This window comes from Anser brachyrhynchus, assembly GCF_964034855.1.
Source record: "Anser brachyrhynchus genome assembly, chromosome: 3".
NCBI lineage: Eukaryota > Metazoa > Chordata > Aves > Anseriformes > Anatidae > Anser > Anser brachyrhynchus.
Window position 1 is genome coordinate 99086106 of NC_137696.1, and position 15784 is coordinate 99101889.

The following is a 15784-nucleotide window of genomic DNA, read 5'->3' on the forward strand; positions in this document are numbered from 1 at the left end:
CCAGTTATAGTTCCATGAGGGAGTCAGTGGCTGTGTTACAGTCTGAGGCAGGCTGTTCCATGAGAATAATTGAATTATTCCATGCCCTGCACATGTAACCTTTTTGATTTTTAGGCTTATTGCAGCATTTCACAATACTGGTCAGGTGGTTCCTAAAACAGATTTAATATGTATATATATATATATTTAATGTAGTCTCAGACTCTCAGTCTGTCTGTTTGGACTTTTCCCTGTTGATTAAGTTAGATTGTTAATCAGATTTTATTTCCTTTAACATCCCATACCATTCCTCCTTAAGCAATGATAGCAGCCAGGTATCTCATTGTTCTGTTATCTGCCTACCTTCAACTATGTTTCCAGCATCCTTTTTAACTACAGATGCCAGTCTTCATCCTGTTTATTAAATCCCTGTTGTTTGTGTAACATGCATATGTAGCAGTTTTTTGATTTTCTACTTTGAGTGTTATTTAAATGGCACTTGTAAAGCAGCTTGTTCTGGCTGCTTTCCTGGTTTTTCTTTCATTTTCAGTCTTCTGTTTTATGCAGTATTTGAGAATTTAGAGTTCCTGCAGCTTTCTCCCTAGTGGATATATAATTGAAAACAATCTGCTCTTCCATGCCACTGACATTCTTCCACTTTTTAGATTAAAAGCTTTTAAATGTTATTCTTGATTTTAAAAGCCAACAGCTGGATCCTTCATACTTCAAATGAGGTCTCTTCCTTTTGTATAGACTCTCCCTATCCTAGAGGTGTCCTTGGTTTCAGATGAATCGTAATTCTTCCTCCTAACAACATTATTTCATCCTATCATTGAAGCTTTGGTTCTGTTGTAACAAGACTATTGCATAGAATACTACTGTGAAGGTCTTGAGCATGTGCAAAGAAGAGCAATCAAGCTGGTGAAGAGATTAGACAACAAGAGTTATGGGAAGAGGCTGAGGAAATCAGGGTTGTTTAGTCTAGAGAAGAGAGTGCTGAGGGGAGACCTCATCGCTCTATTCAACTACCTGAAAGGAGATTCCAGTAAGGAGGATGTCAGTCTGTTTTCTCAGGTGAAAACTGATAGGATGTGAAAAACATGCCAGAGAAGTTTAGATTGGATATTAGAAATGATTTTTTCATGGAGAGGATGGTCAAAGATTTGAATGGGCTGCCCAGGGAAGTGGTGGTGTCGGCATCTCTGAATAAATTTAAGAGATGTGTGAACATGGCACTAAGGGACATGTTTCAATGATGTGACTCAGTAGGTCAAGTTGATGGTTGAACGTGGTGATTTTGAAGGTCATTTTCAACATAGATGATGCTATGATTCTGTGACAGAAGAGTTGTGTAAGCCATAGACTCCCAAGGGACTAGAAGTTGCCCTTCTGTCCCTTGCATGATCTAGGTAGTGAACACCTAGCTCTCCAGAATTTATGAATTTCAGAAATCTGTGTGTAATACCAAAATTCATGTAGTTAATGAAATGAATGAGGCATCTAAGCTGGAGATATACAGCAGCCCACACTGAGCGTCTGAGGCTGGAGGCAGACAATAGAAAGTGTTAAAACAGACTGATGCGTTTAAAACTCTTACAGAGACACCAGCAAGACAACTGTGTCAGTTGTGACATGAAAGTGAGTTTCAGACTGATCCCTCTTCCTACATACCAAATTAATTACTTTGGTATGGATAACTGTGCCATTTCACCCTTCCAGGAGAACATACCTGTCTTCCTTGAACAGCTGGAGCCTGCGACATGCTGTCTTGGCAATGTAAATGAAAGATATTCATGGCCATTTTTTCTTTTTCTGATATCTTTTATACATATTTTGCAAACACATTCACCCTTCCTGAACTTTGTAGATGTGTAGAAGAAGGGTAATTACAGTGGAATAAATGCTTAAAAGTTAAAACTAAATAGTTTTTATATATACCTGAAGCGTTTCTTAATCAAATTTGATATTACTTCTATAAAGAGGGAATTTGATATTACTTCTATAAAGAGGGAATCAGATCTTAGACTGGCATGCAGGGAGAAGAAAAAATGCCACCAGTTAAAAAATTAGCAGATCATTTAATGTTTTATTAGGTAGGAGCATCCCAGCCACAGTTTTGTTCACTGTGGATATGCTGTATCACAATTGTAAAACTTCCTTCCTGGATACTCTTTAGTTATTACAGACACTCAGGCCCTCCAGCTTACTCCTGCCAGCTTGTTTTTCACATACAACGTCTTGTTCTTCTTTCAAGGTGTTGCCCTGAAAATATTTTTTTCTGTATTACCTTAACTAAGTCTAAAGGACAGAAATGTCACTCACGAAGGCATGCCATCAGCAAAGTATGACATTCTCAGTGCTTTAGATGTTTTTGACACTCAAATGTCCTAAAACTCAGCAACGTCTAGTTTTGTAATGAGACTGAGTAGGTGTTCCAAATAGGAATTAGTGAGTAATAAGTGCTATCGATTTGGCAAAATTACAAACATCGACAAATACTGATAATGAAAAAGTCACATTCTTTGTATACATATTTAACACAATGATGGATTCTTCATAGTTAGAAAATCAGGTACATCTATATCAAATTACAGGGTGTTAACTTACATATATATATGTTAAGTTTGCTTTTACATTCAGCAGTGTTAAATGAATTAGAAATTAAGGGACCAGTTGCACTGGTTACTGCTACTAATATCTGTACTAATGCTGTACTGCTACTAATATCTGTAGGGAGAAGCTCTGCAGACCCTCTGTTTGGCATGCTAGAGAACAGAACAGCCAGAACCATTTCAATTTAGAGAAGGGAGTGGATCTTTCCATGCTCAATATGGTGGTTGTGTAAACCAATGGAAAGCCATCCATGCAAAATGATGAGTAAACACAGCCTTTTCTCCTTCTTTAAGCTCATCATAGCAAGCAAAAAATTAAGTACGAGTTCAGGTCTTTGAGCTAACACAGTATTACTTAAGTGTTTTCACCTTGTAAATATATTTTTAAATGTGTCCTCCTCTTAAAATATTTTTAAAAGATGTTTTAAAAAATGTTTTAAAACAACAAACAACAATATAGAAAATGTAGAGAGGGAAAAAAATGAACCAGAATTTTGTAAAATGTTTTTGAGTGCTTTTCCAGACTGGTTTAATTTCTGTAGAGTGATGTGAGATGTCAATCAATTTGAAGTTATGCTTTGCTTTGATTATAAACATGACTTGAGAATAAAATGAATATTTGTATAGTGCTTAGTATATGTAAATTGATACACAAATGCTGCTGTAAGTATAATTACTTCAATAACGAAAGGCAAAATCCAGTTGACTAACACAGTTTTTAATTAGATTAACATAAACCATTTGTGATTTGATACAATGCTTTCTGCAAAATTAAATACTACATGCATGTATGCTAAATCGGTTCACTAACATTTGGGTCGAAATTAAGTGTCATTATATTTTCATTGACTAAAAAGAAAATTGAGTTTTATGTCACATTTTTACTAGTCCAATATCAGTAGCATATATTTGAAAGATACATTAGTTTTATGGTTGAGTATTCAACCCTAAGACATCCTGGTTCTTGTTGACTTAGAATTTAAATTTGCAAATATAGCATCTGGCAAAGAGAAATCTTTCACCTAATATGAAATCATATTCAGCTCAGTTAGACTAAGATGATGCACTTGAAAATCCCACTGCATTACAGCTCCTTTAGATCTTCCTTTTAAGTTCCAAATTCTGTAAGTTAGAAAAAAGTTGGTAGGTTGCTGCCAGTTAGCAAAGAGCAGATGGTGTTTATTACTGTGACCAGTAAATTGTGTATCTGTGGGAGTAATAAGCCCAATTAGCCAAATGTTGATTATGGTTTTAAGTGTTGTAGTCTAAGTACCTCTTTTCATACCTGTGCATATGCTGAATATAAACTTATTTGTGCACTTTTGAAAAAGCTTGGTGGTGCACTTCTTCAGTCTGAATTGTTAGCCTTCGTAGAAATATCATTTTATACAACATCTTTCAAGTGAGCCAGTCTTACCTTGTATTTTACTTATTTTTAAATATTAAAAGTTTACTGTCTCAGGCTTGGCTAAGATGAATGTGAAGAGATTTTTTTTTGTATTTTTTTATTTTGTTTTTTATCCTACAGAGGCCCCTTGCCCTTGATTTAATAGAATATGGCTGTTGCATAGTCTGATTTTGCTTTGAAGAGATGGATATTTTTAGCCTAGCCTACTCTGCCATTTTTAAAAATACTGCTCTATTTGAACAGTTGTTCACTAAAAAGCAGTCTTCGTAGACATGTGTCCATAAGAGCCATCCCTGCTTACCATCAGCCTTGCACAGTGCTTTGACTAAGCTGGCGAAATAGAGGTAAGCTTAGAGAAAATCAGCATCTGGAAATGTGTGTAGTGTATTCCATTCTTGAAATGCAGACAAACAGGGCCAAAAGGCAAAACGCAAAGATAAAATGTGACATAAAGATTCTCTTTCCCATTTCTGAGGTGAAAAAGCAGGCTACTGTGTATTCCTCTTGTCAGCGGAACCTGATCTTACTGCACTTACCTTGAATAAGTCCACTTTCATAAGCAAACCAGTGATTTTAATTGCAGTAATTTCTTCAATCACACACGAACCATTCAAATAAGCAATAGTAGCTACATATATGTAACAAGGTCTATTTTTTATTTTATTTATTTTTTTTTAGCATACTTGACAGCTTAGGGTAAATATCATGTCTTTTTGTGTCTGTACAGTGCTTGGTACGTTGATTCTATCTATCTCCGCAATTAAAATAATAATTAAAAAAATGGCTGCAGTGAGTCATAAACCCCTTAAACTTGTTAATTGCAGATTTAATATAGATCCGGAAGTCTAATTGGTTTCTTGGATTCTTCTCAATTACCTCATGTCAAAGTTAAAAACAGAATTACACAAAATGAAATGTTTGGGTGTGTGACAGATTAGTGGATTATAATAAATCATACTGCTAACGCATGTATTAGAGAAATATTTATTCAAATTTTCCTCAGTTAAGTCATTACATTTAACTGAATAAAGACACATCAGACACCAAACAATTACTTTTTAAAAACAGATAAAATATTTTAATTCTAAGGTCCATTTAAATTCCTCTATTTAAATGCCACAACTTGTTACCAAATTCTGACAGAAAATTGCTTAAAATGAAGAATGAGGGAATATTTTTGTTATCTCAGTATGGACTTGTATCTGGAGGATGTTTGTCTAGAGTCACTGACCATCTGTTTCATGGAGTTATGCCAAAAATACATTTTCACTGTAGATTTAGATGCTTGCTATGAGCTAGGAAATAACCAGACAAATACTGCACCATCTTCTTCAAGCACACCATAAATATGTGCTCCCAGCACTTTTTAAGATAAAAAATGTGTAATAAAAATGTTTATTTCTTAGGTAAATCTTTCAAATGTGGTAGTTTTAATGATTCTAACTTTGTTACTCAAATTTAATTTATTCTTGAGGTAATTCTGTTGATTTAAACCAGAAATGAATTTGCCCCTATGTTTTCAAGAAGCTGTATTTTTCCTTTGAGCATTTCATTTTGAGCCCATCTTTCTCCCCATGAGCTAGTATCAGGTTTCTTCTCCAATCATATATGAACAGATCAGATACAGAGTGCTCTGGAGGATAGGGCAGCCTTATCTTTTGGTTCTGGGACCTCTGTAGTAAAGTCTCAGCAGTGCAGTAGTCTTAGAAAGCATTAGAACATCTCCTTTGGCGTAGGTCTCCAGAGCCCATCTAAAGAAATATGTTCATTTTCTTCTTCTCCTGCTGTCTCCTAACATGCCCGGCTAAAGTAGAGTCCTGCAAAATTTGACCCTTCCAAACTTGTAAGCTCTTCTCGAGAGGCAGCAAACACTACAGTGCCAGAATTAAAAATAATATTGCATTCCTATCTGGAGCAGTAAATGCATTTTGGAAAAGCTGAAAAATACTAGATTTTGAAGAGGCATTGGGATAAGCAACTATATGCAGAGGGAGAAAAACTTGTCCATTGAAGGATTTGCTAAGATTAATGTGCCTATAAAGTAATGAGGGAAATAAAATTTTCCTTCCTAATCTTCCAGTGCTACTTTTACACAAAGGGAAGTCCCCTATGCATATCAAAAGGTGACAGTCTTTAACAAATGCTATTCTAAAATGATTGAAATATCAGAAGTCTAAGAACAGGGTGAGAATAAACAGGTCTCAGTCAGTAAGGTTTTATTCAGGAGTGGAAAATGCCTTTGTCTCCTCTCCTTTTTCTTTAGCACAGGACTGAATTTAGATAGGAAAAAGATCTTTTATTATTATTATTATTATTATTATTATTATTATTATTATTATTATTATTATGGTGGTGGTAGTGTTTTTTATATTTATTTTATTTTATTTTATTTTATTTTATTTTATTTTATTTTATTTTTTCTTGAATAGAGAAAGATTTTTGTGAGAATAAATATCTCCGAATATGGAAAGACACTTTGTCCCCCCACAAAGGAGCTGATAGCAAATGGTGAATAGAGCATACTAAAAAATAACAAACCTGCTTTGTGTTGCCCATGCCACTGCTATTTCTATTTTGCTGTTTCTAGGATTAGAAGAAATGAATTTAGTCTCCTAGTTCAGGTCTTTGTGTTGTTTATCTTACAGCTGGAAACACTTGTCTGTCTCATTCCGTATTTATATAAGTTTTGTTGCTTTTCTGAATATTTATCTGTGTATAGACCAGAAATAGTCAGTGACACATACGCTTTTTCTGAATGACAAACATATTCCTTGCTTTGCTTGTAAAACCCGATTTAAATAGTATTTGTAAAATATGAAGTGTTACAGTTACATCAGGGAAGTATTTGGGCTACATCAAACATGGAAACAATTATTCTTCTAAACATAAAAGTTTACTTTCTATCAATCATTGTATTAAGTTTGAGGCTTGAATGTTAATGCTGTAAATATAATGCTAGATTTGTTATAGCTATAACTGTGGTGTCCTGAGATGCTCAAAATCTTTACTAAAACTTAATGGAGATTTTTAATTTTGAAAGCACTGTGGGTTAGAGCTTTATGTTGCAACATAGGATAATAAAATATGATTACTTGCTGTTTGATTGTCAGCATTTTTGCCCCCATGTGCAGAAGGGAGGTGGAGAGGAAGATAGGTATGGTTTTAGATAGGATAGGACTTATGGGGAGCACTTTAATTCATAGTTCTTCTATGTTATGGAGTAATTTTCTATGTACTTCTGACAGTGCCACATGACTCAACAGGCCAAGTGGTGTCCCCAGCAAGGGTGACTTTCCTCAGCCCAAGGTGCCTCATGCTGCTGGCTTTGGGGAGACCCCACCTGACCTCACAGCCTGTGGGAAGGTCACAATATTCCTTTGCACTTAAAAGCAGAGCAGCAATGGCAACCCACCTGGTTGTTACAAGAGAACTGAGCATTAGGTGGTTAGGTTATTCAAAAACAAGCTTATTACATTTGGAGAGAGTCCTGTGTATACAACCAAAGTGAAGATTCAATGTTTGACTACTATTTTGAGCATTAAAAAATGAGGTAGCAATGAAAGTCACAACTGCTATCTGCCTAGCTTCTTTAGCTCCATTTGTAGCTGTCAGGTCATTGAGACTGCTCCAGTGCAAGGAGCCACAGACAGGTCCTGGACAGCTGACTTGGGACACTTTACAGTGTGCCAGCTAGCCTCCTAGGATTAAAAACAAAAACAGGATTAAAAACAAAAACAAAAACAAAATTTGGTCATAATTCTCTACTTGTACAGAAGAAAACAAACAAACAAAAACAGAGTGTGGCTGAATCTCTGTCATAAAATTGGGGCTTCGCAACTTTTTTTTGTTGTTGCCTAATTTTAACAAAACTCTCATTTCGTAGTTTGTTGTATGAGGCATTGATTGGTCCCTTGTCATTAGAAGCTTACTGTATTAGTATATGTATGCAGTCCGTACACAGTTCAATAGGATAGAGTATAAAAGTATGGTGGTGTCAGCTACAGCCTCTCCACAGTACAAATTCACTTTCTTTTCCCCATCTTATATACAACAAAAATACAGTAATGGAGCTGTGTCCATTTACCTTGGATGCCTTCTTTAAAGTTCAAACTCCCACCTGTGTTCATTTCCAGGAAAATTTGCTTTAATATGCCGTATACTGAAAAAACTTCCTCTTCAGTTCACCACACCATATAAACCAGATATTATGTAAATATAAACTTACAAATATTTGTTTGTGTGTTTATTTACAATTCCATAATAATTCTGCTGATATTAGGACTTTAAAAAACAATACACAACATCAAGTTTGAAGAAGGTAAGTTCAACCATGGGAGTGAGAATACGTGTGATGATCTTGGTGTATTATAGTACACTTGAGTCTGTCATAACAATGTATGTTAGCTATGGGATATATTTTAAGAACTAATTATTGTACATGTTTTTAACAGCACAGGTTATAGTTAATCTCTGGCATTCCACAGATGCCATGCAAAACAAACATATCAGCATAATAAATACTGACACTGGGAGACGGACTGCATATGCTGTGCTCCAGCTTGACAACACCTTGTTAGTTTTAGGGATTGTCTTCTCAGTGGCTTAAGCTGAAGCAAGTGAGGTGTGTTGATGTGCAGCATGGGAGGGATTTTCAGACTTCAAAGAGTTTTATGATTATAGACTAGTGCTAAAGATGGTTGGCAGCCCTAGAATTTTCAGATGCTGGCAAGACTGAGGACAGTGGTAGAATTTCTGATATTGTGCACTGGCTTTTCTTCAACTTCAAACAAAACAAAAATAAGAGCAATTCAGTTTTTCACTTGTAACTGCTTGCTTCCTGATCTATGTTTTCAGAGAATATCTAGAAGGTGGATGAAGTGTAAATGCTTGTCTGATACATAATCAATAGAATTAAAATCCCTCGCCACTTATTTCCTCTGAAGTGATTAAAATCCACTTTGCACATGGTTTATGTTGGCCATACTGCTCCTTTGCAGCAATATTTCAAGGTAATTATTAGACAGTTTATGACGTGCTTAAGTATAAATGTTCAGCATAAATCTTCATAGACTGTAGTTTAATAGTTTTGCTCCATTCAGAGAGCTAACACTGTTGAGCTTTGGCTGGTCTTCCTGTAGGCTTTTCCAAGCTTACGTAGCTGTATAGCTCTTTCAGCTTTTGAAAGGCATCTATTCCTAATATTTAGAGACACTGAAAGCATAATTTCCGTCTGGTTCTACTCTGATTGGTGAAGTGTAAGTTGTACAAAATAATTCATCCTGTAACAACCGTTCTGCACGTAAGCGTGTTCCCTGTAGAGATGAGACAGTTCTGCTGTTTGCTCGACCTTCTCTAATGAGCCTTCACATGCATGAGATTTCATTTTTGAAATCTTACTTCTATCAATAGATTAAGTCCTAGGGCTAATATATAGTTTCAAATTAAAGATGCAATTCAGTCCTTGCTGTTTCTTCCTCATCCTTAGGCTTATTTCCATATGAAATTTAATAATCCATCTGAAGCCAGAAACTTCTTCCAAGTAAAGTTGGCCAATGGAAGATGCATAGCTAGTTCGAGTACAGACTTACTATTGTTTATATCATGATGATTTAAAAGGGTAAGATTTATTGGAAAAGTTGTTAACTTTTATTAAATCAACACATAGAGTTGGAACAAATTGCAAGCACACATGCCTGAAAAATGTTTTTTTGAGCTTCAAAGCTCTGTTTTTCTGCAGCTGTACTACTTCCTACTTCCCCCTAGACATTCATCTTGCTGAAATCAGTTATGTTAATTTAGGTGGAAGTAGATTTTGCTTTACATGTTTATTTTTCCTCTGATTACATATTATTTTCTTTGATGATATAACCAATATTTGAAGGAAGTTGCAAGTAATTTGTAATTAAGAAACTGGAACAAAAGTTAGCTTGAGTTCCAGGGTATCTGGCCTGATTTTGTGTTTGGCTGGTATATATGCATGTTAGGTTCTTGCTGGCTAAAATGGAAACAACATTCCCCCAGATCTCCTTTTTAAGATTAAATTTAAAATAGCAGGTAGTGCAAAACAGGGTATGTTACAACATCTCTTCTCTCACCATCTCCCACAGTATTCTCCTGAAGAAGCTTGCTGCTGATGGCTTGGACAGTTCAGTGGGGGAAGAACAGGCTGAATGGCCGGGCTCAAGGAGTCACAGTGAATGGAGTTCAGTCCTGCTGGCAGCTGGTCACCAGTGGTGTTCCCCAGGGCTTGGTACTGGGGCCACTTTTGTTTAACATTTTTGTCAGTGATCAGGATAAGGGGATCGAGCACACCCTCAGTAAGTTTGCAGATGATACCAAGTTAGGCAGGGCTCTTGATCTGCTTGAGTGTAGAAAGGCTTTGTAGAGGGATCTGCACTGATAGGCTGAGTCCAATCACAGGACACTCTAGGAGGCTAAGTGCCAGGTCCTGCACTTGGGTTGTAACAATCCCATGCAACAGTATTGTCAAGGATTGGAACAGTTTGCCTAGGGAAGCGGTGGAGTCCCCATACTTGGATATACTTAAGAGATGTATGGACATGGCACTAAGGGATGTGTTTTAGTGATGAGACTCAGTAGGTCAAGTTGATGGTTAGACATAGTGATCTCAAAGGTCTTTTCCAACCTAGATGGTTCTCTGATTCTCTGATTTGATTCTGTGTTCTTTCTAGAGGTTCATGTGTAGTTTTGACACCAGTATGTCCTGGATTGCTATTCTTATTGTCATGTTCTTCATCCGATTTTTCTCCTAGTTCTGCTCTAAAATAAAAACAAGGAAGTACATATATAAATGCACACCTTTATCCTCAGCTGAGCTTACTTTTTGTTGAAAGACAAGCCAGAGTACTGTCTGTTCAAACTTGATCATAGCTTAGAAACATCCTAAGCTAATACTGATGGTTCTCAGTCAAATTCCAAAGACAGCATGCCATAGAGTTTGTAAAAGATTTTGGAAAGCATAAAACATACTAAATTGAAGAAACTATTGACTTCAGAATAAACAAATCACTGTTACTTTATAACTCCTCCCCTTTTGTTATTTTTGTCAACATTACATTAGCACCCCATTTATTTACTGTTCTGCCACTAAATTTTTCATATAGATATCTCTCCTCCCCATACATATAAAACACTGTTGTATGTGTCACAGTACCTGTGCAGTGTTTGAGTATTAGCAGCATGCCAGGCAAATCACAGTGCTCCTCAAAATCTTCTCAGAAAACAGCCTGAATATCTACAGTGGTCTATTATTTGTATGATTAATTCAGTTGCTGGCAAAACAGACGTTTGAAGCTGATACACACAACAGCACTTATTTTAAAATCAATATGTAAAACATCAATTCTTCAAAATCCATTGAAAGATCTAACTTTGCAGAATATATTACTTTGCCAATAAAGCTGGCTAAGTCAGGAAAGAACATATTCATTCTCTCAGTTTCACCTGTCATCTAGTAAGAAAAGTTCTTGTTTAAGTTAGTTAACCTAAGCAGCCACTGATTATTTCTCTCCTAAAGATGAACCTCCTAGGTTCCAAATAAACCACGAATGTTTTTAGTGATAAAAAAATACCTCAATTCTCCACACTTCTATGTATTAGGCCTAGAAAGAAAATTAAACTTTTCCCTTTAACCAACTCCTTTATAAAGGATTATTAACTTTTCAAAAAGGTGCTCCTTGGTTTAAAATAGTTCTCTTTCTTACTTTCTAGTTCAATTTTGTTGGGAAATTGCTTGGACCAAGAGGAAACTCCTTGAAGCGGTTACAAGAAGAAACAGGTGCAAAAATGTCTATCTTGGGGAAAGGCTCCATGAGGGATAAAGCCAAGGTACTGTGTCTGGATTCTGACTGCAATTAGTGTTGATACATTTGCTCTTAGCTGTTATACTTAGATTGCCTGTCTACTTATTAATGGCTCAGTTAACAGACTTAAGCTAAACTTTGACTCCAAAGGCTCATTTGTTTTTTTCAAGTTACACCAATTGTTTAAATATAGTTTTTCTCTTGCTACGCAAACCTTCCCGTATAATTGTGGACCACCACAGTTACTATAGTACCACTGTTGTTTAAATAATTAACACAAAAGAGAAACCATCTTCTTTTTTTCTGAGTGAAGCTTGTTTCTCCTGAGAAAGTTTTTTTTAAGATTACTGCTGTAATGCTGATGTACGTTAATAGTTTTTCTCTCTTTTGTTTCTTTAGGTTTGCTCTTATTGTTTATTTAGAGAGGTAACATTTTAAAAAAGCTTGAAGTTTTATTCAGGGAATAGTTTTAATAAAGACAACAAAGTGTAAATTTTATTTAAATGTGCTTAGAAATGCACAATAGATAAAGAATCTGTATTTGGAATCACGTCTATTGCACCTTCAGTATTTATTCATAAAGTCAAGTCATATGTATGCAAGCCAAAGAGCAAGTAAGTATACATTGCATTGTGGCACCTTACTTTACAGGCTGTGGAACAGCAGTATTATGGTCAACACAGAAATAATGACTACTAATTTCACTGCACTGTATATTGCCTTTACTAATGCTGTGCATTATTCAGCTTTCCTTTCTGTCACCTCTATCATTCATCTCAGTAGCTAAAATAATGAAAGAAATAACATGCCAGAATAAAGGAAAGGCTAATCAGGATTTTACCATTTTTATGGCTGGTGTTATTTGGTCTTGGTAATGCGTATCAGCAGTCACACTTGCATTATGAGATCTCCAATGGCAATATTAAAAATAAAACACAAAAAGACAAATTAGGCACAGAGCATATTTCATTTTTTCAGTGCTTTCTTTATGACATTGGGCATACTCACACTTCAATTATCTATTTAACATTATATTTTATGATAATAAATGTTGATTACATTACAGATTGTATTTTTAGTTATTGACAAGTAAAATATTTTATGACTTCTGGCTTACTTCTGGAATTATAAAAAATGACTGCCTGGATGAATGAATGTGAGTGCTGCTTAGTAGCAGTAATTTGCATCTGTACTACGTCTGCCAGCTCCATTCTCAGCCACCCACTCAGATTATTATTGCCAAGAGAGGCAATTGCCCAGACAGGGAAGTGTGAAGAGCTTGTTACCAGATAAAGGGGTTTAAGCACATAAATAGACAGACAAAGTCCTCTGATTTTGAGATTGGTGACTCTTCTTATCATACCATTTGAATTTCATATGATCATAACAAACAGTGCCAGCATGCCAGTTATTACATTCACTCATGAGTATGTCAGTAGAACAAGATTCAATTTTTATTTTTTTTCTCTTTGTAGAATATTTATGCCTAAAGTTCGATATGAAGTTTACTGTGAACTTCATGGAAAGTCACTCATATAAGAAAGGTGTAAAAAAATGAAGTTCGAGAGTAAAATAGCATTAAATATGGCAGTGACAAAAGCAACTTCTGTAAAGAAAGCCTCACAAGCAATTTACTTATCTTAATCCAATTTGGACATCACTGACTCAAAAGAAAATGAAATGCCTATGCTCTTACAGTGAGAAAGGAATTGTCTGATCTCTGTACATCACTGTTAGCAGTTCCAAGCAAAAGACACTGAGAATGGCCATGAGATGGATAATAGTTGCAATTCAGAGGAGATTTTCTAGGTTGAGATTCTGGTAAAACTAAAGAAAATAACTGTGAGCAAAAATAATAACCTAGACTGCCAAGGCACTAAGGAAAATGCAACTTGCTCTGGCCAAAACAGCTTTCTTGCTTTAAAACAAGCTCACTAGCCTCTTTTATGCAGCACTTTTTATGGAATTAAATACAAATTACCAGAGACTGGAGGCTTGCTGTGGTTATTTCATACCATACTAGAAATCAGTTTATGTATATGGGCTGATGAATCTTCCTTCTGGAGGAACTTTCAGGAAAAATCTCTGTAATTTCTCTCTGTTAACTAGAATATCCTTAGGGCTGTCTGTATTATGCCATGGGCCATACCAGTCCCCAAGCAGACAGCAGGCATGTGGGTTTTTCCCCTCTGGTCCAGTGCAGCTGACTGCTCAGCTGCATCAGAGCAACAGAAGCTGAATTTCAGTGATATGCCTGATGGAAAAGATTAAATACTTTTACACCTGAAATCCTCACTTAGTGTTCACAAAGGAATGATTTTTGTCTTTTCGGTACCAAAATGATGGTAGGCACATGCTTGCCTCTACAATGAACCACTCTGGGCATATTCATTTCGGGCAAGGGGAGCTGCAGTTCCCAGTTCTGGGAACCTCCCTCTGTTAAGGGTGGTTTATCTGGTTTTCAGATGTTCTTTATTGTTAAAAAAGAAATCTATGTATAAATTCCAAAGACTAAGGAACTGAATTTGTTCCTTTTTCAAGCCTCAGGGGACACTGTTGGTAAGAGTGACTTGAATTTTTGCATATCCACTGTTCCTACAGTTGCATAGGCAAATTAATTTGAAAAATCAATGCAATTTACTAAACATGAATAATATCAGCAACTCCAGTTGTGCACTAAATCAACTCCAGTTGTTCACTAAATACCACAGAATTTATATACATCTCACAGAAAACTGTGTTCACAATTTTTGAAGAGATGCCCAAAAACAACTTCAACGATTTTGCAGAATATTATTGCGGATATAAGAAAAACTTAATCTTTGTGATCAAGCTAATGCCACTAGTTCAGCAGAAGTTTATTTTGCTGTAATGAACACAATCTGTAGGGAAAGATCCTACAGAGTTCTGATAGGAAAAACAAGCTCTATCATGAGATGTTGCATTACCTCTAGGCACAACAAAAGATGATGCTGAATTTTAGATTCTTGTTCTTTGCCCTGGTCAGGTCTCACCTGGAGTACTGTGTCCAGTTCTGGGCTCCCCAGTACAAAAAAGACAGGTATCTCTTGGAAAGAGTCCAGCAGAGGGCCACAAATATGATATGGGACCTGGAGCATCTTCCCTATGAGGAAAGGCTGAGAGACCTGGGTCTGTTCAGCCTGGAGAAAAGAAGACTGAGAGGGGATCTTATCAGTGTTTACAAATACCTTAAGTGTGGGAGACAGAGGGATTTGGCCAACCTCTTTTCAGTGGTTTGTGGGGACAGGACAAAGGGCAATGGCCACAAAATGGATCACACAAAGTTTTGCACCAACACGCGAAAGAACTTCTTCACAGTGAGGGTGACGGAGCACTGGAACAGGCTGCCCAGGGAGGTTGTGGAGTCTCCTTCTCTGGAGATATTCAAGGCCCGTCTGGATGCCTACCTGGGCAGCCTGCTCTAGGGAACCTGCTTTGGCAGGGGTTGGACCCGATGATCTCTTGAGGTCCCTTCCAACCCCTACTATTCTATGATTCTGTGATCCTGTGATTCTGTTCCTTTTGATTTTGCATGCAGAACTGTACTTTTAATGTTGGCTATAGCTGAACTTTGAAGTATTTGTTAGCTGAATAACTCCATTTATTTTTAAATCATAAGAAGGTATTGTTCAACATGATGAGCATAGTCACGGCTTCTGAGAATTGTGCCCATCATAAGAGCACAGCCAGTTTCCTTTGAGTTCTTAGGACAGGTTCAGCTCTCATTGTCTTGGTGACTGACATGATGCCATCAAAGCACATCATTCCTGTAGTAATATAGTATTATAAATATGCAAAGACATTCTTCAGAACAGGTAGTGATGAGATTAAGCATAGTCATGTTAAGTTGCTTGGCTTTTGATTCTTTTCCACTTTTTTTTCTGCTTTTTCCTGACAGCGTGGAAGGCAATTGTAAAGGTAAACAATCAAACTGAAGTGAC

The 15784-nt window shown here is 36.3% G+C and overlaps 1 protein-coding gene across 7 annotated transcripts in view; it reads left to right on the forward strand.

The window, feature by feature from the left end:
* Positions 1-15784, forward strand: part of KHDRBS2 (KH RNA binding domain containing, signal transduction associated 2) — a 378776-nt gene that overhangs the window by 110834 nt on the left and 252158 nt on the right. For all 7 annotated transcript variants that reach the window (XM_080584879.1, XM_080584878.1, XM_080584882.1 and 4 more), the window contains exon 3: positions 11731-11847. In XM_080584879.1, coding sequence (XP_080441005.1) covers positions 11731-11847 — 117 coding nt within the window. The remainder of the gene's footprint in view (positions 1-11730; positions 11848-15784) is intronic.